At 41.6% G+C, this 22,790-nt stretch overlaps 1 protein-coding gene across 3 annotated transcripts in view; it reads right to left on the reverse strand.

Annotated features, from left to right (window-relative positions):
- The window catches only part of PLPP1 (phospholipid phosphatase 1), a 131,798-nt gene that overhangs the window by 28,373 nt on the left and 80,635 nt on the right, over nt 1-22,790 (reverse strand). For all 3 annotated transcript variants that reach the window (XM_077816852.1, XM_077816851.1, XM_077816853.1), the window contains exon 4: nt 10,246-10,303. In XM_077816852.1, the coding sequence (XP_077672978.1) occupies nt 10,246-10,303 (58 nt within the window). The remainder of the gene's footprint in view (nt 1-10,245; nt 10,304-22,790) is intronic.

A 22,790-nucleotide genomic window follows, 5' to 3' on the forward strand; every position in this document is an offset into this window, starting at 1 on the left:
AGTTTCTTAATGTATTAGGCTTAGATTTGCGTGTTTTGTTTTATTTTGCTTGGTAACTTACTTTGTTCTGTTTATTACTTGAAACCACTTAAATCCTACTTTTTACACTTAATAAAATATTGTTTATTAATTAACCCAGAGTACGTGATTAATACACAGGGGAGCAAACAGCTGTGCCTCTCTATCAGTGTTATGGAGGATGGACAATTTATGAGTTTAGCCTGTATAAAGCTCTATACAGAGTAAAACTGATGTATTCAGGGTTTAGGCTCCCAGAAAGACAGAATACTGGTTGCTGGGAAAGTCCCTGTTAACTGAGAAGCTCCTGGGCTAAGCGAATCTTAGTTTCTGTGAACTGCAGGGGAGCATGGCCCAACCTCTTGGTCTGTGCTGGAGCCGACTGGTGTGTCTAACTCAGCAAGATGGGAGTGGAGTGAAGCCTTTTCTGCCAGGGGGGTTTGTTCTCAGGGGTATCCCAGCATATCTAGTGACAGTCTTGAGGGAGCTTCTGTGACCCAATCCATCAGTCTGCAGGGAAGTTTTGGCTACTATTCTGCCCTCATCCACTAAAGCCTGGAAGCAGGCTCTATCCTTGTCCGTACATTCCATAAACTTAGCATAATTGGTAAAATCACATTTGGCCAAGAGAACCTGATAGTTCAAGATCTTGAATTGGAGGGAGGTGGAAGAAAAGACCTCTCTCCCTAGAAAGTCGAGTCGCTTATGTTCCTTATCAGAAAGAGTTGCCGTTGGGTGTTGTTTGGACCACTCTGTAGCTGCCTGCACCAAAGAGTTGGGCTACGAATGAGAGAACAAAAACTCTCCTTCCCCTAGATGGGAAAAAGTAAACACTTCTCAATCCTCTTATGGGAGGAAGCCAAGAACAGGTGTTCACCAAGCCATCTTTGCATGGTCCATGATGGCTCTGATGACAGGCAGGGCCACTTAACTGGGAGCAGAAGGCTAAAGAATGTCTAGTAAACTGTGCTGAGGGGCTCCTGGACTTCAAGCTGAATCTGTAGCTGTGTCACCACCCTGACTTGAGCTCCTGATATTGCTGAAAGTCAGCTGGCGGAGAACGAGAAGATGGAGTAACCGTCTCATCTGGTGTGGATGATAATATTGCTCTTAGAATCAAACTGGTTTACCTGCCTTCTCTGAATACTCTGGCAGGGTCAGTTGTGGATGGTCAGTGATAGCAAATAGGACTCCTGAACCAATCCTGAGTGTCTAGAGTAAGGCTCCAACAGTCCCCAATATTGTCGGTACAATGGATTAACCAGCGGAGGAGAACCCCGTGGCACAGGGTACCACCTGTCTCGTGGCTAATCACGGCTGGTTGGAGATCAGAACCCTAATCTGTCTAGGACTCCTGTCCTGTCCACCTGATGCCACAGAGACTCCTGTCAAAAAGCGAGATCCCATACTTGTGGGGGAACTGACTGTTGTGCCTCCAGGCTGGCACGTGGGATGGATGAACAACTCCACATCCTCAGAATAGTCTCTTCCTCTAGTGTAACAATGGCCTGGACCAGAGGCAATCCTGACAGCAGGGCTGAATGCAGATAGGGAAGAGCAAAGGTGTCCTTCAGGGAGACGTAGGTCTCCAAGCGCCCTGGGGTATGAAGGAAATTCCATGAACAGAGCTAGAGGTTCCCCGGTCACTGTGGCAGTCAGCTCCCTCCAGGGTTGTGTCACTACCAGTACCACATCAGCTCTGGAAACAGATGGGAGCACCAGGAGCTGTTTATCCTGAGTCTTCACTATTGTGACTGATGTTCAATCGATCAGATCCACACCACTGAGCACCTCTTTCTCCTGAGAAAATTTACTCAGGCTAAGTCCTTAGTACCCATGTATGTTGGCTCTCCTGACTTTGACTGGGTCAGGGGAGGATCCTCTCTTCCAGACAGTTTTAGACAAAAGACGGCTTGTCTTTTTGTCTGAGTGTACCCCTTACTCATGTGATGCCTTCTCCTTAGACATAGCAGTGAGCCTCCATTTCCAAGCTATTGCTTGAAGTGGTGATGCCTGGATCTAATTGGGCTTCATTGCCTTCTCCATCACATGCTCCCAACCCCCATGAGTTCTGAGGGGAAGAGACTAGCAGATGGTGCTCTTGGCAGAAATGTGAGCCTCACTCAGGTAGTGTTGCTCTTTTTGTGCAAGAGACAAACAAGGGCAGAATCAAGTTTTTTGAACTCTGGGCATAAGCTCAGATTTCCTGGGGGTAGGAGAGTAAAGTGCAACAGTTCAGGGCACAGCACTAGGAGATGCGGGGCTTAAAGACACAGGCTAGTCTGCATCTGGGCTTTCCCTTTTCTGGTTCATGGAACTTCTGGCACGGAGTGCTCACTCAGTTAGCAGGACTCAAAAGAGCTAGGGTCCCAAGTGTCAGTGTTCTCAGTGCCATGATCTGGAGTCTGGGAGGGGACTAGCTTCTGGGAAGAGTGCTATATCAGTACAGCAAGGAATTGTGATTGTTCCCAGGAGCCTGTATTATCCAGAGGCTGTATAACATAGCTGAGTGCTGGTTTGCAGTTCTGCATTGCTTGATGCCTTCATAGTAATACGAGCTGCAACAGGACATTTTTGCTTTGTATTGCCTCCAGGATTTGCCTCTGCATCTCCCGTCTTTTTCCATACTGTCATTTGCCACTGCAACTATCTCCCTGAAAAGCTTTTTCAGATTCCCGCTCAGTCCTCAGATACTGCCTCCACCTTATCACAATGTTGAGGTTTTTTAGGGAAGGACTCAGACTAACAATATCCAGGGAAAACTCATGACAAAAATGTTTGTTTTCTCCCCCTCAGGTATACCAGCTGCTTTGCCATTGACAAGGGCGCTGTCTGAGGGTCTGGCCAGTGCAGGTTCCATAGCTATGGGTGTATAAAATAAAAACAAAAAGTGACAAGCAGTTATAGTTCATATTCTAGGAAGGCTGTGATAAGAATGGCCTGACTCAAAAAGACAAAAGGGCAGACTAGCGAGATACAGTGTGAAGTTGATCACCAAGATGATCCCTCCCAGAAGCACGTCAGGAGTGTAAGGCAGTTGCTATGCCAGTGGAGAAGGTCATGCAGCTACTCTTCATAATCTCTGAACAAAAACCGAGTCACTTCTCAAGCTTAGATTTTGCTTAACAATACTTAGTGCTCCAGTCAGAGCCAGCATCAGCCACGTATGATTTACGAACATATAGAGCCTCCTACTACAGACTTGGTCACAGACCAAACTGCTTTATATTTTAAGCAATTCATGAACAGAGGCAGAAAAGAGTATTTACATTACTTCTCTCAACTTCCTGCCAGTTTAAACTGTCAAAATTAAACTTCTCTAACAGACAATATCAGCTACAAACTTGGTTTTGCGATTCTGCTGACAAATTGTGGCAACTGTCTGTGGAATGGGGCAAACACTGCACCTAGAAAGAAATGTATCCCATAAAATGAGGGGGAAGGTAAGAAGTTTGGCTTGAAAGATTAAGCTGCTTGATGAAATAGCAGGGAAGAAACAAAGTGGTTTTTATCACCTTTCCCCACACTCTTACCAAATGCTTATTTACTTCTCAAATACCTTGACATGATTTGTAACAGATATTCAGCTGGCAGCATTTATTACGTGCTTTGTGCAGTTTGTGCTAGGTTGCCTTCCCCAACACAGTAATACACAGCAGATTCCTCCGCTCCTTCAGAGGAGCAGAAGATTTCAAGGGTCTGGTTATGATTAACACTGAGTAATGCCACATGTTAAAGTCTGTGTGCTGCTTGTGACTCAAACTGCATCTGGAATAAATGTGCACATAGTAAGATGAAGCCAGGTTTGAAAGTTAAATGGGTTAGCGCACGCAGGGCGATTGGTCAGGGCCAGGGGCCTACCGGCTGCACTCTGCATTGCCACATGGAAAAGGTTAGAAAGTGCTTTTGCTTATACTGTACCATTGTCCTGACTGTCTACATGATATGAATATCTGCTTCTTTTAAAGATGAAATGCAAGGCAAGACCTGATACACAAGTCTAGATTGCAATGCTGAACTCCCTTGCTGACTGAGCATTCAGCAGAGGTTGTAAGTAACCTTTATAAAAAATCCCTCTGAAATACTCTCAGTACTTTCTGGACCATGAAACTTATCCCAGAACATAAGAAGATGGAGACCAGAAGGAAGTAGAGCTTCCTCAAAACCTCCTAAACCTGTACTAAGCCACCATTACAATGGACCACAAGGAAGAGGCGCAATGCAGCCAAGTGAGCCATGCAGCAGGTACTAGGATGGAAGTGTAGTGATGCCATTTCCCTACTAATCAGCTTCTAGTTAAGTATGCAAAAACGGATTTGGCTAACATTAAAATTATCAGAATATTGGCCACATACCTATTAATTACTAAATTTTACTGAAGGCCTGTCAGCTAGGATAGGAGACTAATAAAAAGCTCATTTCAGTCAGACCCCTCTTGAAGTCATGTTTATGTACCACCACAATGTTCTTCCCTGTACATTTGTTGTCTATGCTCCTATACACACACGCTGGAGACTAGGAACAAAGATGGAAATCTTAAGTGCCTCAGCCACAGTTTGCTAATCTGTGATGCCGGAGCAGTTTGGAACTTATCAGTTGGCATGTATAATTATCCATGGCCATGCTAAGATTTGTAACATTGCTCCATGACAAGCAGCGTCCACCCTTCGAACTGTAACACAGGTGTTGGGGGGGGGAGAAAGAATGGGTTTGCCCTCAACAGTTTCAATCTAGAGCTGTACATTAAGCTATCTTGAAGGTTATAAAGTCACACACACACACACGCTGGGAAGAGCTATGGTTGCTCACTCGTCTTAATTCACATTCAGGAGGATGGAGTTATGAGTTAGTGTTTTCTTTCATGGCCATGTTGTTTTTCAAATTAATCATCATCATACAGCTTCTACAGCAATTGATGCACATGTGCAATATATTATAACATGTTTCTTGCCCCTGTGCTAAACTATATGTAAAGAAGAACTACAAGAATAGTAATAGAGGGAGGTACCCTTACTGATTAATGTTTAAATACCCAAAAGATATTTCTGCAGTAAATGATACTGTTAATATAACTGTATCCACTCCTAAAACTAAATAGAAAATTTTTAAAAAAAAATCAAACTTTTCCAAAATGTACTCATCAGTAAAACTATATTCTACTACATTGCTAAACTACTAGCACAATCTTGATGTTTATTTAAATAGTGTAATAGTTAAATAGTATGAAGTTACTGGCTATTACTAAAAAAAACATTAAAAATGTTAAAGGTTACACGTTAATTCAGATCCAATTTGGCATAAAAAAATATAGATATATCCCTTTCCAGCTCTTAACTATTTACAGCTTACTAATACATTCACACAGGTATTAAAATAGTCACTTGATACTAAAAATGAATGCAACATACCATCCAAGTGTGTCTTAAATTGCCCTATAGGTTAGGACACACACTTTCATTTTTATAACAGTGTAATACTCGGCTACAAAATTTCAGTAGTAGTATGAAACAATTTTTCTTATACCCTTTTAAATCATGGGGCTACAAATTGGTACACATTTTAGTTATATACTTCTACAAAGAAATCAATCATGCTATAATCAGCTATTTGACACCTACATATCTGTCACAATTAAATGCATCATTTCTTCAAAATGTTAGACATCCGCATCTAAGAATGTACACTGTTTGTATATTTTATTGTACAGAATGTGGTCATAGTTCTCAAAGTATCTCCCATACTATATAAAATAAATACTTTTGTTGTTGCTCATTTCCTAATGTTCATAAATACATCATCCGAATAAAGGATTGCTCATCCTACCTGGACAGATGAACAAACTACAAATCCCTTCAACCTCAGTCCACTCCCTCACCAAAAGCTGGGAGTAAAGATGGGCTTTCCAGAGGCCCCAGAAGGTCAACAAGCCTAGCATCTGATGGAACAAATTGGGCATGGTGAGTTCCAAAGCTTACCCGGTGAATTCTGCACTAGCTTCAGCTTCTGAGCAGTCTCAAGGTGTGCTCCAGTGGGGAGCTACATTACAACAAGCAAATCTCAAGATGACACAAGGTGCAGTTAACAAAAGCCAGGCTCACATCAAAGAGAAAAAAGGCCAAATTCCTCACCAAGCACAGATTGAGAAAATGCTACTGGCCAGAGCCACTTTGAGGCATCCAGCAGCAACCCAGGATCTACCACCACATCCAATTGTAACTGCTGTACACAGATATAAATTCTGCCAGTTTTTCCAGCATGAGCAGAATATCTCGGTAACCACTACAGCTGGAGAATTCCATTTTAAAAAGAAAAGTCTGCTTACATAGAGAACAAGGCAGCAGCATGGAAGAGGTGCTGGAATGCCCTACTGTAGCATATCACATGAATCCACTTGTAATTTTCCATGTAGTTTTGGAAAAAAAAAAAACAGAAGGCAACATGTTCTTCTGGACCCCCCTACAAATCCTGATAAAGCAGCATGATCTTCTGAAGTACAGTTATGGTTATCGGATGTGCAAAAGAACATTTCAGGGGAGTGTGGTATTCTTTGGTGGGTCACATCCAAAGCCACAACGGACCCTAAGTATAGAGAGTCTCATACTGATTTGCAGTACTGTAATTCTTCGGACTCTATCCAATTTAAATTTTAAGCGTGACAGCAATGCACAAAAACAGAAGTTTTATACAGGCACAGAAGTAGATACACTGCAGGAAGCAATCCCACTATTGTCAGGCTGAAGGACTATATCATCTAACAGGAGGCCTTTCCCTTCCCTCTAGCTGACATGGTTGTACAGCTATGCAAGCACACCATATCAGAACTCAGTCAGGGGTGTGGTCTTGGTTAGGTCAGGCAAAGAGGCACATCTAGCATCACTTTCTTGCATAGCTTCCGGATAAACAGGTGGGGCATAGACATTTTCTGTTAACTTCTGTTCATAGCACAGAGCAGCTCAGATATTCAGTGAGAAGATTATCTACTGTTTCCACAATGTGGTAATCAGCTACTTCATTCCACTACAGAAATGGTGATTTTTTGTAAAATGACTCAGAATGACTCAAAAAAAATTCTAAGAACAAAGAAATGACCATATACTATGGATACAGTCAGACTCAGTCCTGGTGTGGAGCAAACAAAAAAAGGAACTTAACCTCTGTTGTTGTAAGCTGATATATGGAGGAAGCTGTCTTTTTGTTGGCGTCAACTTGAACATTAAAACAAACAAAAACAAAAAAAACCTTGCTGGCACGTGACCAAAATGACCAATGAGGAGACAAGATACTTTCAAAAGCTGGGAGGAGGGAGAGAAACAAGGGGTCTGTGTGTCTGTTGGTATGCTGCTTTTGCTGGGGATAGAACAGGAATGGAGTCTTAGAACTTTAGTAAGTAATCTAGCTAGGTATGCATCAGATTATGATTTCTTTAAATGGCTGAGAAAAGAATTGTGCTGAATAGAATGACTATTTCTGTCTGTGTGTCTTTTTTGTAACTTAAGGTTTTGCCTAGAGGGATTCTCTATGTTTTGAATCTAATTACCCTGTAAGGTATCTACCATCCTGATTTTACAGGGGTGATTCCTTTACTTCTATCTACTTCTATTTCTACTAAAAGTCTTCTTGTAAGAAAACTGAATGCTTTTTCATTGCTCTCAGATCCAAGGGTTTGGGTCTGTGGTCACCTATGCAAATTGGTGAGGATTTTTACCAAACCTTTTCCAGGAAGTGGGGTGCAAGGGTTGGGAGGATTTTGGGGGGGGGGGGAAATGTGTCCAAACTGCATTTCCCAGTAAACCCAGTTAGAGTTTGGTGGTGGCAGTGGATATTTCAAGGACAAAGGATAAAATTAATTTGTACCTTGGGGAAGTTTTAACCTAATCTGGTAAAAGTAAGCTTAGGACGTTTTCATGCAGGTCCCCACATCTGTACCCTAGAGTTCAGAGTGCGGGGGGGAACCTTGACACACCTATTGCTAAAAAGGATCAATGTTTTGTAGTAGAAGAAAGGAGAGAAAAGGAAGCCAATCCACAGTAGTACAGATCCAACATTTAGCCATTTGGATTTTGATCAAGGGCTCCTCGTTTGGATTAACTCCAAACCAACTGGATTAGACCAATTGGATTAATTCCAAAATAGACTGGGAAAAGCACTCAGAGTTTTGCTGTAAGGAGCACTCATTCTGCGGTGGGAAGACTGATTGGATAACCCTTAAAATGGGTCTGTCTCCTTAAACAGTCTATGTCACAGAGAATATCCAAACAAAGATTTCTGGCCCATTCTGGCAACCATGGTAGGATCTTCCCACCAACCAGAATCTTTAAACATGGCTATAGCTGCCATGGTTCTGGTCCCAGTGTGGAGATGGCCACAGATGAGGTGTCTAAATGCTTCCTAAACCCAAGAAAATCCTATTACATTAACAGTTTAGTAGTTCTATTGACATGAGGGTTTGATGCCAATGTGTAAGATTACTGGTCTAAATATGCAAGTTGTGTGCCCTCAATTCTTATGGCAGTGAACTCTGGAGCTCACCTCTCCCCACCTTGTCCCATTGCTGTAGTTAAAATCAGCACATGTGCTCAAGCTGCAACCTCCTCAGTATAGAAGCAAGGGGGCTGCTGGCAGGGCACACTGAGTTCGTGAGGGTCCCTCAGCTTTGGAACTCAATCAGAAAGACCACATTTGTGGGCCTTCAGGGTCATCTTTTCATGGAGGCTTTAGGAGAGAAGCACATTGTACATGTAGGGACAGAAATGGGGGTGCACATTGTAGAGCGGCTGTGGTCATTTTTACCCACTTTCTTCTTTGCTAAAAGGTCTGATAGACTTTGCCTACTGTTGAATATGGTGGAGGTTTCTGCTGAGCTTGTTTGTATGTTTAGATGTGCTCTTAGGTACTTATCAAAGGAGCCTGGGACTTGGGCTAGCCACCCTGTCAGTTACAGATCTTGTGACATGGCCTCATTGGCCCCATATATTGCAAGATATGAAGCAGTTAATTGGGCAGCTTTATTTGTTCACTGGATTTGACCGAAAAACTACCCTATCCTGCAGAGTTTTTCTACTAAATTATTTTCAAATTTGCTGATGCCTTGTTTGATGGCTCAAGAAATTTATCCACTTACACAGATCTGCCTGTAGTGAACAGAAACAAAAGAGACGTATATTCCATTAAGAGTAATACTACCATAGTTCTAAATCAGCAACTACAAAGATAAAGAGGTTTATCTAACCTAATCTCTTACTTGGAGTTATAAAATTTGGCTGTAAGTAAGTTTAAAAAAAACATTTAACTCTTTTTCCCCTTTTTTCAGTATAAATCAAGGGTAGGGGGTGCCCAAAATACAGCTCAAAGAGAATCCAGGGCAGCTTGCAACCTTCCTATAACTACAGGGCAAGAGGGCAAAGCTAGTCAAACTGCAAGTTTTTATATTGGGGAATTCAAGAGAAAATTAATCTGCAAAGGAAGATGCAAGCTCAAGCCCATTTCGTGGCTGTGAGCATTCACTTTTTATTTTAAAATATATAAAAAAGTAATTTTAAGTGCTGCCTTGTAAATGGCCAATCACGGTCTTCAGTCTGATTGGGTGTATTTTACATAGCCAGATTTTAGAATATTTTTGTAAACAATTTGTGTATGCACATAATGCTTTTCTCACCACTGAGCTTTTCTGCAGATGGGTAGTTTTAAGAACAATTTACATTTAGGTGTTTCTCTTGCACTGTATTTACAGACCTACCAATGCTCAGTTAAGGTTAATTTAGTTTCCTTACAGGCTTTGCATGCATTATGAAAGCAGACATTTCCTATCCCATACGAGGCATATCCTATGGAAAGAGGTTTTCTGTTTTTAATGCCCTGCAATATTTTAACCACCAACTTAAGTAACTACATATTTTCCAAACCTACTGTCATCTGGTTTAATAGAGAGAAAGGACATAAAAGCCAGCTACCTTGTGAAATGCCTTTTATCCCTACTAAACCTTGAATACCCGCTCTCTATAATATTTTGCCACCTTCCTCCCCACCCCAACCACATGCTGGCCTCCACCCGCCACTGAGCAACCTTCAGTCAAATCAATTCAGAGCAACACCCCGTCCCCCCACAAGCATTATGATTTAATGCATCTCTCACACAGAACAGGCCAAAGGAAAATACTGATCCAGCAAGTGTGTTTCAACTTCATGCTTTGCAACATAAACCGGTTTAGATGGGCAGAATATACTTACTGCTAGGAACAGCATGCAGTACATGGAGAATGAAGAATGCCCAGAGTAAAATGACAGTCTGGAAGAGGGGGAAAAAAATAGATATATTAATCACTTTTCACTTACAAAACAACATGTTGCAGGATAAATTACAGCATCTCTAGAAAGTGAGCAGGTAAAATGCAGATGTCCTCACTTTTTTTATTCAAAGGCACTATCTTTGCAAGGAGTTCTACCCTACCCCCAGAAAGGTGTTCATTCAATACAAATTTCTATATTAGGATCTATAACTACAGAATGGATTTAATTATCTAATAGGCACTGGGTTATCTTTTGTAGATTAGATCCCAAACCAAGACAGCTACTTAGGCAGTAATTACCAATGACAATCCACTGATTAAAGCATGTGGAAAAGGAGTACCTCCTGAAATGTAAATATTTCAGGTAGGTTTTTAAAGCAATCTGACAATACTTGTGTTTTATCTCCCAGATTAATATGAAAGAGCCATCATCACTCTCACTTGCATGTTATTAAAAGAAAGTTTAAATCCAATCCTGTGAAAGAAAGAGTGACAGAATCTAAAGAACAAGTATACAATATAATCTGAAAGAAAGAGGAAAGACCTGACTGGAGATATCACGGGCATCCTGAATCAGTCAGCATGTATTTAGTATAAGCAAAGTGTCCTGTAAGGGGTGGGGCTCATTTCTCATTTGCTTAGTTTTCAGACTAGAGAGGATTCATGGCATTGTCAGTATTTTCCAGTTCTTGGAGGGATATTATTGAATGGTAGTAGTCGTAACATTGAAAATAGTTGGGGAATGGAGTTTTTTTCCTGGTGGGGAGGAGAGAAAATGACGTATCATTGATTCTTTTAAAATTTCAGATAGAAAAAAAAGGAGGTAACTATCTAGAATGTGTTAAATTACCAATTTAGGAGGTTTTAATCACATCCAATCCATGTATTAGTCAAGGGTTTCAAAATTAAATTCCACTCATTACGAACCAGATCTCAGAGAAAGCACTCCTTTTATGTTTCTTTGCCTATCACAGCTTATACTTAGGCCTAGTTGACGCTTAAAAATTTCGGTCAACATAGCTATGAGCCTCAGGAGCATGAAAAGTCCACACCCTGAGCGACAATTATGCAAATTTACCCCCCAGTGTAGTCGTAGCTAAGTTGTTGGAAGAAGACTTCTACTACTACTACTGTTGCTTGGGAGATGTTCCTATACTGCTGGAAAAACCCCCTTCCATCGGTGAAGGCTGTGTTTATGCAAGTATATCTACAGCACCATAGCTACATCAGTGTAGTCCCCATAGTGTAAACCTATTGGATATGTCTATGCAGCAATGAAACACCCACAGTTGGTCCAGGTCAGTTGACTCAGGATCATGGGGCTCAGACTACTGCACTGCAAGGGGTGAGTGTCCCAGAGCCCCACCCTCTTGGGGTCCCAGAGACTGGGCTCCAGCCTGAGCCCGAATGTCTACACAGCAATTTTACAGCTCGGCAGCCTGAGCCCCATGAGCCTGAATCAGCTGACCTAGGCCAGCCATGGGTCTTTTATTCCAGTGTAGACAGACCCATTCTTAACTTCTACATGGAAATCGGAGGATGAAAAGCTCAGAGCTTTACAAAGAAGGGCAAGTATCCTTGTCCCCCAGCTGAAAAATGGGGATAAGTGAGGCACAAAGAACAGCAGGTCAGTAGCAGAGATGAAAATAGAACCCAGGCCACGGCACAATCCACTGAGTATGCTACCTCTAAAGCAGGGGTGGGCAAACTTTTTGGCCCGATGGCCACATCTGGGTATGGAAACTGTATGGCGGGCCATGAATGCTCACAAAATTTGGGGTTGGTGTGCGGGAGAGGGTGAGGGCTCTGGCTAGGGGTACAGGCTATGGGGTGAGGCAAAAAAAAAAAAAAAAAAAAAAGGCGTTCAGGGTGCTGGAGGGCGCTCTGGGCTGGGGCAGGAGATGAGGGCTCCGGCTGGGGTGTGGGCTCTGAGGTGGGACTGGGAATGAGGGGTTGGGGGTGCAGGAGGGTGCTTCGGACTGGGACTGAGGGGTTCAGAGGGTGGGAGGGGGTCAGGGGTACAGGCTCCAGGCGGTGCTTACCTCAAGCAGCTCCAAGCAGCAGCAGCACCAGTATGTCACCTCTCCAGCTCCTACATGGGAGGCATGGCCAGGCGGCTCTGCAAACTGCCCTGTCCACAGGTGCTGCGCCTGCAGCTCCCATTGGCTGCAGTTCCTGGCCAATGGGAGCTGCAGGGGTGGCGACTGGGGGCAGAGGCAGTGTGTGGAGCCCCTTGGCTGCCCCTACACGTAGGAGCCAGTGTGGGGACTTGCCACTGCTTCTGGGAGCCGCACGGAGCGGAGCAAGCCCCTGACCTGTCTCTGGCTGAAATGGGACAAGCCCCAGACCCCGCTCACCAGCAGGAGCTCGAGGGCTGGATTAAAATGTCTGGAGGGCCAGATGCAGCCCCCGGGCCGTAGTTTGCCCACCCCTGCTCTAAGGTAATGGCCAATGGCTCCTGCATGCAGTACGTACAGAATGAAGAAACCAAGCTGAGAAAGAGGCTACGGTCTACTCAAGTTGGGGGACAGAAGAGAAACTGTAAAGAGCACTAGTTTTCTGAGACACTTTCTACCCCACAGTATATTGTGGTTTTATGTAGGATTGATAGTCTGTAGTCTTTTGCATTAGATATTCCATAGGTAAATGCATGCATTATTCCAGTATCACACTCCAGAATGCTTTTTGCTCTGAAGAGATATTGCACATTTCTATTATTTTGTCTCAAGGTAAGATTGTACCACAAGATGCCACTACTACTTCATTACCGCAGACCATGTCAAAGAATTGCATTCTTCATGTCAGAAATATCCTCTATATGTTCTTTTTCATGCTTGCTATTTTAAAATACTTCCAGACATATGTCTGGGACCAAACCACACACCTACTTATACCCTGTGTAAGCTCAATGAAGCACTTTGGGCAACATCACTGATGAGTCTAGGTAGAATTTGTCTCTAAACAGAACAGGCACCCAACTGAAGGTTTTTCTTCCTTCTACTAAACAAAGCCTTTGCCATGTTTTAACTGAGACCGTTAAAAGCTAAAAGGTGTATTCAACATCCCCTTGCGCACAACCTCTGTCTCTCTTCCAAAAGCAGCTATCAGAACATTCTGTCTGTCAAGCCAGCCAAGTGATTGAACATTCCAGGCTTCTTTACGATGCTAGCTATGAGTGCTAGCTCACCACAGGCAAGTATTCACACATGCAGCAGCAGCACCCCATATCTGAAATATCAGTCTTTGTTTTTAAAAAAGAAAAACAACAGTTTAAACTAAATGTAAGTCATTCCAGTAACAACTCATGCATCAGGCATAGTAGCTGTCAGGATGTATGTTATTGTTTCATGACAACTGGCTTTAGATATTTTTGCTAGAGATATTTATTTCAATAAATCTGATAATACAAACACATGGCATTTCTTATTTTGACTCTCTCCACTCTGGCTGCTGAGTGTAATGCTGACATCCTTCTTTTGCAATAAGCTGTTTAGTCCACAGAAGGCCACCTAGTAAATGGATCACTTCCAAAACAAAACACATTGCAATGCTTCACTTAACCAGGAAAGAATGTAACATTAATTCTTTTCAACTGGGCAATGCAGGCTCAATGTAACTTATCCACTTCTACCCATTTGAAAAACCCCTCAAAAAAAGCAAAGTCAATTTTACTCTAATTGCTAATTATGTCAGAAGTAAGATTTTAGAACACACTGTGCAAGTACAGTCAGACAACGTAGTTTTTGTAAGCGATCCATAACCTTTAATCAGCTGTACAGGTTTTCATAATGCCATCACAATAACTGTGCCATAAGTCTCACATGGTTTGTGTTAAAGGTCAGAGTAAATCTAACAGCTATATTTTCCAAGTTAACAGTGCAACCAAGTTACAATAACTACCTTCAGCCTGTTAATACAAACTCACATTTCACAGAATTTTATTTGTATTATTCTTCCAAATATAGGAGACTTTTGTAAGGAGCTATTTTAAATACATTTAACAAGATTTCCCTTATTCACAGTAATCAAATACCTTCAAAATACTTAGTTTCTAGCTTGACACATTCATTCTCTGAGGTTATGTCTTCACTACCCACCAGATCGACAGGCAGCAATCGATCCAACGGGGATCAATTTATTGCATCTAGTCTAGATGTGATAAATCTATCCCCGAGTGCTCTCCCCTCGACTCCTGTACTCCAGCACCGTGAGAGGCACAGGCAGAGTCGATGGGGAGCGGCAGCCGTCGACTCACTGTGGTGGAGACACCACAGTAAGTCGATCTAAGTACATTGACTTCAGCTACGATATTCATGTAGCTGAAGTTGCTTAACTTAGATCGATTCCGCCCCCCCTCCAAAGGGTAGACCAAGGCTGAGAGTCAAAAGACCCATTTTAACCTACAAATAGGCTTATCACGCGTATTCTAAAGCGTTACTCTTTTCCATCAACCCTGGACATCAACAACAAGGACTGAAACATTCCACATAGTGCAAAGCCTGGTTGAAGAGGTTTTGCACAAGAAAGTTTCGTAAGGGCTGGGGAAAATGTAGTTTCCCACTACAAGCCCCTATGCAGGTGGTATTACCCTGAGGATCTGCACTGTGCTACTCCAGTACAGTCCCCAACTCCTGTACAGTGCTGCAGAGCTCTCTACTTAGGTAAGAGAAGATTTGGGGGTGATCAAGCAAAATGAAAAGTATACCTAGATCTAAGTAATTCACAGTAAAACAGTCAGTATTATTTTTGGGGTCCTTTGGCACCTCTGTAGTCTGTTTAACAGAAAACAAGCCCTGAATCTGAGCCACTGCAATGAAGTTTACTGAGAACTAATGATCAAAGTATAATTTATTCTAAAGTCTTTTTAACTTCTGTGATCCTACATAGAGATTTTGGGGTTGGAAGATAAAGCTACGGTGTTATGAAAACACTGGAGAAAAGCAAACATAGCCCCAATTTTCAAAGAAGAAATTAAGAGAGTGATCCTAGCAATTACAGTCCTATATGTCTGTCTTGTACCATTAGCAAGATAATGGAATAAAATGCAGAGGGAAAAACATCAACATTACAGAGCCCTTTGAAAGTAGCAGCATGGATTTAGAGAATAAATCTCATCAGAAAAAAAAAACCAAAAACTGTTCTTTTAAGAGCACTACCAAATTAGTGGATGAAGGAACACTAAGTGTCATGTATTTGGAGTTCAGTAAAGCATTTGATACTATGTCTCACACATTTTCTTGGAAGCTGAAATTCAGTTAGAGTGGATAGAAATACTCATATCAATGGAAGACTGGTTAGGAAGTTGAAAAATAGTCAAGAAAGTGAAGTTCATTCTACACACACAATTGCTGTTCATTTAACTAAAAAAAAGTTAAAAAATCACCAATTAAACTGGTACAAAATGCCACGTGGAAATTCTAAATTCAACTTAATGTCTTATATTTAAATTGATTCCCTACCAAATTAAGCTAATCCAATATAAACCTGTTTGATCAAAACAGATGTTAGTTAAACCAGAGCAAGTTGTGTGAAGTTAAGCTAGTAGGGTACTGCCAAGATCAGCAAGAGCGCTAGTCTAATTCAAGTATTATAAAATTTGCACACAACACCAAAGGAGGAATTGCTAACCCAAGTGAGAACAGAGAAACCATACAAGGGAACACAGAAAGAGTAAAAAGATATGGGCTGAAAACAGAAGATTCAGCTCGGGGGGAAAAAGGGCGGGGAGGGAGGCAAACCAATAGATCTAGGAAAAATTATCTAGCACATGCTAAACAAGACCACATGATACGAAGAGCTGTAAGGCTAAGATGAAGGGTAATAATGGACTGCATGCTAAATTTGAATTTGTCGTAATATATTGGCCATAAACAAGACAAAAGCAACTCTGGGTTAAATATGCAAGACTTCACATAGAGGGAAACTCTATATGACTGGTACACTTGCACCTACATTACAACTATATTTCCTAGGATCCCATCACTGGAAAGATATTGCATGGCAGGGGAGGAGCCAAAGACAACTCTGAAAAAAAAATTAAACAGATGACCAAACGGACTGATTTAAGGAAGGAGAGGTTAAAGAGCCAGATCTGTATAAGTTGGCTGAACAATGAGTAATGGGGAGAAAGTCTAAACATGTCAAAAGGGCATAAATAAGGAAGAGCAGAGTTTAGTGTGGCACAAGAGGTTACATCTAGGAGACATGGGCTGAACTGAAGGGAAAAAGGAGGCTGAATACTAGGCAACCTTCCTGATCTAGAGGTGTATTAGACCAATTTAAGGAAAGTGATGGAAGCCCCATCACTTGGAAAAATTAAACCTAGCCCAGTCAAACACAGTAGCAAATCTACAACATGGAACAACCCCACAATGGTAGGGAAAAGGACCAGATGAGCACAGAACGGAAATAAATTTAGATGAGACAAGCTATGCATTGCTGTTTTAATCAAATATGTAAAAAAAGCCAAAGGGCTCTGTATACTAAGCAGGAAATTATCCTTAACGTTTTCAAATTGTCAGGATATGATCTAACAAAATTATATACCTCAATCTACATGTGTAGAACATCCCACTTTTTTTGAAGCTAGAAAGGAGCAGGCAAACTACCATCCAGCAACAAAAATCTAGATCTATTTTATAAAAATCTATTCTCTGTTGATATACCATGTACTCACATATCTAAGTTCTAAGAACATAAACGGGAATTCAAGGCTTGTGCATTTTTATATACACAGAGTAGGAGGGACACACAAGAAGCATAACCTTTACTCCTCCCCATCTGTAGAAAGATTTCTTTTAAAAGAATTCAAAGATAAATAGGGATAGAGAGAGACTCCTCAACAGCTGCTAAAACACAGTCCATATTTTGAAAAACTTTAAGAGCGTCCCCTTAATAAACTTGAAATTTACTATGTCTAAGATTTTCAATGGGGACCGCACCTCCACTTGAATTTTCTTTTTTTTTTTTTCTCATTTAAAAAAGAGGCCCACAAATGAAAAAGGGTTAAAAACCACTGATCTAGACAAGGCCCCCTTTTCCTCCCTTCTCCTCTGACAGGATGTTGAGCAACATTAATATTTCTGTTAAGTTTTAAAACAACCCTGCACTCCAGAAAGGATTTCAGGCTTTAAAAGGAAACACAGTAGTGGCAGTTAGACTGGAGCCAATGTGTTCTTTCAATAGGGCTTAGATCAATCTCCTCCAGACAGAGTTCAGACCTGTTACAAAACAGTTTGAAATGTAACCAAGATATAGATGCTTTCAGTTAAAAATCTAGCCATTGAGCAACTGATACAAATGCTATTCTAACCAGCACACTGCTGCTGGACAGAGGATTATTTTTTCACATAAATTCTCAAAGATTTCAGACGACATGTAGAAAATATGTTATAATATACTATATATAATTATTATTATAAAATATGTTGTTATAAGGTCAAGTGTGAAGAGTTTTATAAATCATTCCTAATCGCACTCAGAAAAGAGACCATCTGCTTAGCAGTTATCTGCAACTACTCAGAAAAGCTTGGAAGAATTCTGAAAAGGCATCAATTTTGAAAAAAAGAGGAGACCCAAAAAAGAGGCAGCCAAAAACAAAAACTGTAAATCAAGTCCAGAGCCATATAAATAAGATTAAAAAGGGTAGACAATGCCAGAAGCGCCTCAACTCAGTAAGCTGTAGTTTTGCAGAGGGGTTTTAGGGAAGGTTTGTCACTAGTAATCTTTTCTCCTACAAAATACAAAATTGAACATGGCTCTGTTTCAGGAAGCTCGGCAGATAGCAGGGATCTTTTCAAGTGTCAAGATATCGGACGATATAAATATGATATCTACATATTTGAAGAGCTACTATAAAATTCTCTCCCGCCCCCCGCCAAGTTTTATTAAGAAAGACAGACAGAAAGGACATTTCCTGCTAACTCACTTACAGGACAGAGACTGTACATTCTAGTGAGTCAGGTAATTATGAAATAGAAAAGATGTTGCATTTTGATTCGCTTTCTCTTCCCCTCAGTGTTCCCTGCCAAGCCCAAGCAGCCAGGCTCAGCATGTGGGGAGTCTGATGGAACCCTTCCCCAGCGTCACAGAGGACATGAAGCTGCTGCTAAGTATCACAATAATGAGAGCTATAAGGTTTGTCCTCACTGTAGAAGTAACTCTTACTCCGGTAGAAAGAAAAGGAGTACTTATGGCACTTTAGAGGCTCCTTTTCTTTTTGTGAATACAGACTAACACGGCTGCTACTCTGAAATCTTGCTCAGGTGTTGCCCCAACATAGCTCCCATCCACACACAAGAGCCTCTGATCTGAGTCTGGTGATGCTTTACATGTGGGCTAGCCAGCCAATCCTTGGGCTAGGATACAGCCAGTATGCTGTTTACACTCGGGCTGGTAAACATGCCCACTTTTCAGCAAGGATGCAGGCTATACCACCTGAGTGCTGACAGTCTTCCAAATGTCACATGTGCCCAAAAGTTCTCCCACAATTCATTGGCTCAGCTTCCTGCAGCACTAATGACCATGAAACGTGACCCCAGAAGTCATAGCTTCTGACACGAGAGAGTACAGCACAAGTATGGATACAATTGAGTGGAATCACTCAAGCATGGCTGCCCACACTGGGGCGACTATCACTCGAGTTACCTCTGCACTGAAAACATATCCTTATGCCACGGCTACACTGAACGCCAGTTGCAGCAGCATACACGTAGCTGCACGTCACAGTGAAAAAACGGACTGTGTCCACACAGTGGTGTGTAGCTACATACGTAGCGAAAGGCTATGGCGGGAGGAGGCAACAGAGGGAAGGACACAATACTGCTACGAATAGCAGCGCAGACAGGGAAGGCGCTGCTTGCGGGGAGTAGAGAGCTGTGTACACCCACAGAGTTCAGGTGAGTCTTTCCTCTACTCTTCAGCAACGCCTCACCATCTATATGTTGTGCTAGAGGGGCGTGTAGTGCACGTACTCTACATGCCACCAAAAGGCGTGTGCAGTGCAGATGCACCATTATGAATAGCTAACAGTTGCCCCCACAGTGCAGCAGCTCCAACCTGTCATTTCATGGTAGATACTGAACTACAGAAAGAGCTTCTCCTTCTCCTGGTTCTCCCACTCTGAGGTGAATGGTTGGTTGGTGGATCTACATGTCAGAGATCATGAGGCAGCAGTTAAGTGTCAGGCATCAAGCCAAACAGCTCCAGAAAAAGGATCACTACCCCTTCAACAATCAAAAAACAAAAAAAAACAAAACAAAACGCCACCACCACAACATTGTTAAACAAGTACATTGGGGTTTCTTTGTTTTGGGGTTTGATTTTTTTTTTGGGGGGGGGGGGGGAGCATCTTGTTTTTTGTTGGTTTGTTTTTTGTTTTTTTAAACTAAAGAAACTGCCAGACTGGCTTAGATGATCAATCCATCTAGTCCATTGTTGTCTCATTAATACTGGCCAGTACCAGCTGCATCAGGAAGAATAAATCTTGCAGCAAGCAGTTATGGTTAACCTGCCCCCAGAAAAAAATTCATCCAAACCACTCCTGCCATAGTTAGAGGCTGGGTTGTGCCCCAAGCTTAAGAGTTTATATCCCTTCAAAACTTCAACTGTGTGTATTTAATCTTTACTTTCACAACTCTGGATATTCTTGTTATCCACACACGTCTAATACTTTTTTGAACATTGCAACATATTTAGCTCTTGGTCTCTGTGATATCAATGTGCAATGAATTCCTCAGGCTAAATGTGAGTGGTGTGATAATGTATTTTCATTTGTCAGTTTTGAATTTGCCACTTTTCAAATTCATTAAATAATATCCCCTTGTTCTTGTATTATGAGGGTGAATTAGAAGTTACAGATCTATCTTCTCTATACCATTCATCCTTTTGTAAATTTGATCATGTCCTGTCTTATCCATCTTTTCCTCTATGAATTATGCACCAGTAAATTTGATAAGCCAAGCATTTAAAAAAAAATCAAACTCTAGAAGAAACCAAATGCTAAGCCCTTACATGTCTCAGATTAACTATGAAAATATAACTAGTCTTCACAACACCCTTATGAGTTAGGCAAGTATTATCCCCATATTACAGATTAGGAAAAGGGGATCAAAAGGTTGACTTGACTATGGCCAGAGTGTCCATGTTAGAGCAAAGATTAGCACGCAGAAGCTCTCGTGTGCCAATCCCACGCTCAGACCACACTAAGTGTCAAACAGCTAGTAACAATGGTAGTAGAGGACAAAATCAAGATATATTCTTCTGATTCAGCAGTCCAAAGACTGTGTTGCATCAGCATTACATAGAATTTCAGTCGCCAATCAGATTAGTGTGGGGATGGCCATTTTATAGTCAATGTTTTGACACAGCATTTCCAATGTTTCTGTTTGGGGAACATACAATGTGTGCAGATTCCCAGATTTTAGCTGCAGAGCATTTCCCCTGCTTCCAGGACAGGAAGTCTGCTAATTAAGAAAATTCTAGCAAAAATGCCTGCTGTTGAAGACTAGCTTCACCAACTGCATCCATAAGTTGTTTCCAAATGGTTTTCAGGGGGCCTCTGAACGCAAGTGGTAATTGTGCTTAGTTCTAATGGACTGAGAACATGTTAACCTGTTAAACAACCACAGCATAAACCAGTTTTCACATTTTCTAGTAAGCCTGACATTTATCTGTATTTATAAAGGCAGAAATATGTTTATAAGATATAGATGCCTTTTAGTTGCACTGCAACTCTTTAGTTACACCAGAATAGCAAATGACCAGGCTATCTGACATAAATGGCATATTGCAGTTAAAAACTGTTTCATATAGTGAAGATATTATAAAGCTTAGCATATACCTACACAGTTCCACACTGGAGCCCGGATTACATCAAAGACAGCCCCAAACCAAAGGCCAAACGACTGCAAGCAGCAGCATTCCTCAGGAGGCTGTTCTGAGTCTCTGAACTCAACTGTTCACAAAGTGCTCCTGGACAAACTTATTTGGTCCTTAGTTGTGAAAATTAAGTCAGTGGAGGCACTTATATCAGGGATGATCTGGCTCCAGATTTCAAAACTTGATCTTCATTTGTTATAGTTTAAGAGCTCCATGTGTTCCCATTTCCATTTGCTGCTAGTGAATCACTGTTTCAGCAGTAAAAATTAACACTCATGGATTCATATGTCTTGGTGCCATGATCCACTACAACCTAGATAGGAAAATTTTAATAAGGGGCTGGGTCACTGCTACATGTTTCTTCTTCCTTCCAAACTCACTCCGATCAAACATTACGTATGTGTGTCCAAGACTAGCAACATCACCTACATAACAGTGATGAACAGGTTAAGTCCACAGGAAGAATCCGTAGGATTGAAAAAGTTCCAAACAAATGAAGTTACACCTTAAATAAGAGAGGAAAGCAGAAGAGAGTTAGCTCTCTCCCCCCTCCAGTCTCTTGTGCGGGGCTAATAAAAAAAAACACACTATTTCGTAAAGTAACATTTTATTCCTTGCACAGCCTGTTCCTCAGCTCCTGAAGAGCCTGTGTGCGAGTGCCTTTGCCATGTCTAATGGATGAACTAATTAAAAACTAGTTCCAGATTATTGCTTCAGAACCAGTTATCTGCAATCTAGGACTGTAAAAAGCTACAGGATTTTAGAGCACACAGTTTCATCACTGCTCAATTTATCTTCTACCCCAGAAAGTTTCACAAGAACTCAAGGAAATTTTGCATTAGATTGATAAGTGCAGCTATTGTTTGAGACACTTCCTCAACTTTTTATTGTTAAGGACTGGGTTGTAACTTTGGGGGCAGCAATGTTATATTACCAACATGCAACCTACAGCCTGGAAACTCTGCAGATACAGATGCTTTTTATATTCCAGTTATATGAAGGAGGATAAAGAAGAAGGCTGAAGAACACGGGTGGAGGGAAAAGAAATTGCCAGGTAATGACTACCTACAATACCTAAAAATTTCACCAAGTTACCAAGACTGCTCAGACATGCAACATTACATAAAGCTCATTTACATGATCACAAAGCCTTCTGCTACCATTAAGAGAGAATAACAGGAAAAGGCTGTTCTGCGCAACATGCCACTTGGGTTTGGTTTCTCTAATCTCAGCCTCGCTGCTTTTTCATCATGTTCCTCATCCTTCACTAGAACACAGGTGCCACTTGAACAAATCACATACCATGTTAGAGACCATTCTTTTGCACATTATTAAAATCAAGTAGTGCTCGGGACCACAGTCAAAGCAGTTCTCTCAGTTGAGAGGGCTTGACTGCAACTTAGCCTCCTCAACTACCAAAGTAGTAGTAACTGACTGCTATTCCACCCCCATATAGATTTCAACATTTGCAAAACTTCACGGTGACAGAAAGGTTACATGCTTATAAAGCTGACAGTGATGGTGAATACATAGTTCCTTGATCTGTATTTCATTATTATGCAGATGGTCTGCTCATCTACACCTAAGCTGCACCATGCTCCTCAACAG

Source organism: Eretmochelys imbricata, chromosome 5 (assembly GCF_965152235.1).
Source record: "Eretmochelys imbricata isolate rEreImb1 chromosome 5, rEreImb1.hap1, whole genome shotgun sequence".
NCBI classification, from domain to species: Eukaryota; Metazoa; Chordata; order Testudines; family Cheloniidae; genus Eretmochelys; species Eretmochelys imbricata.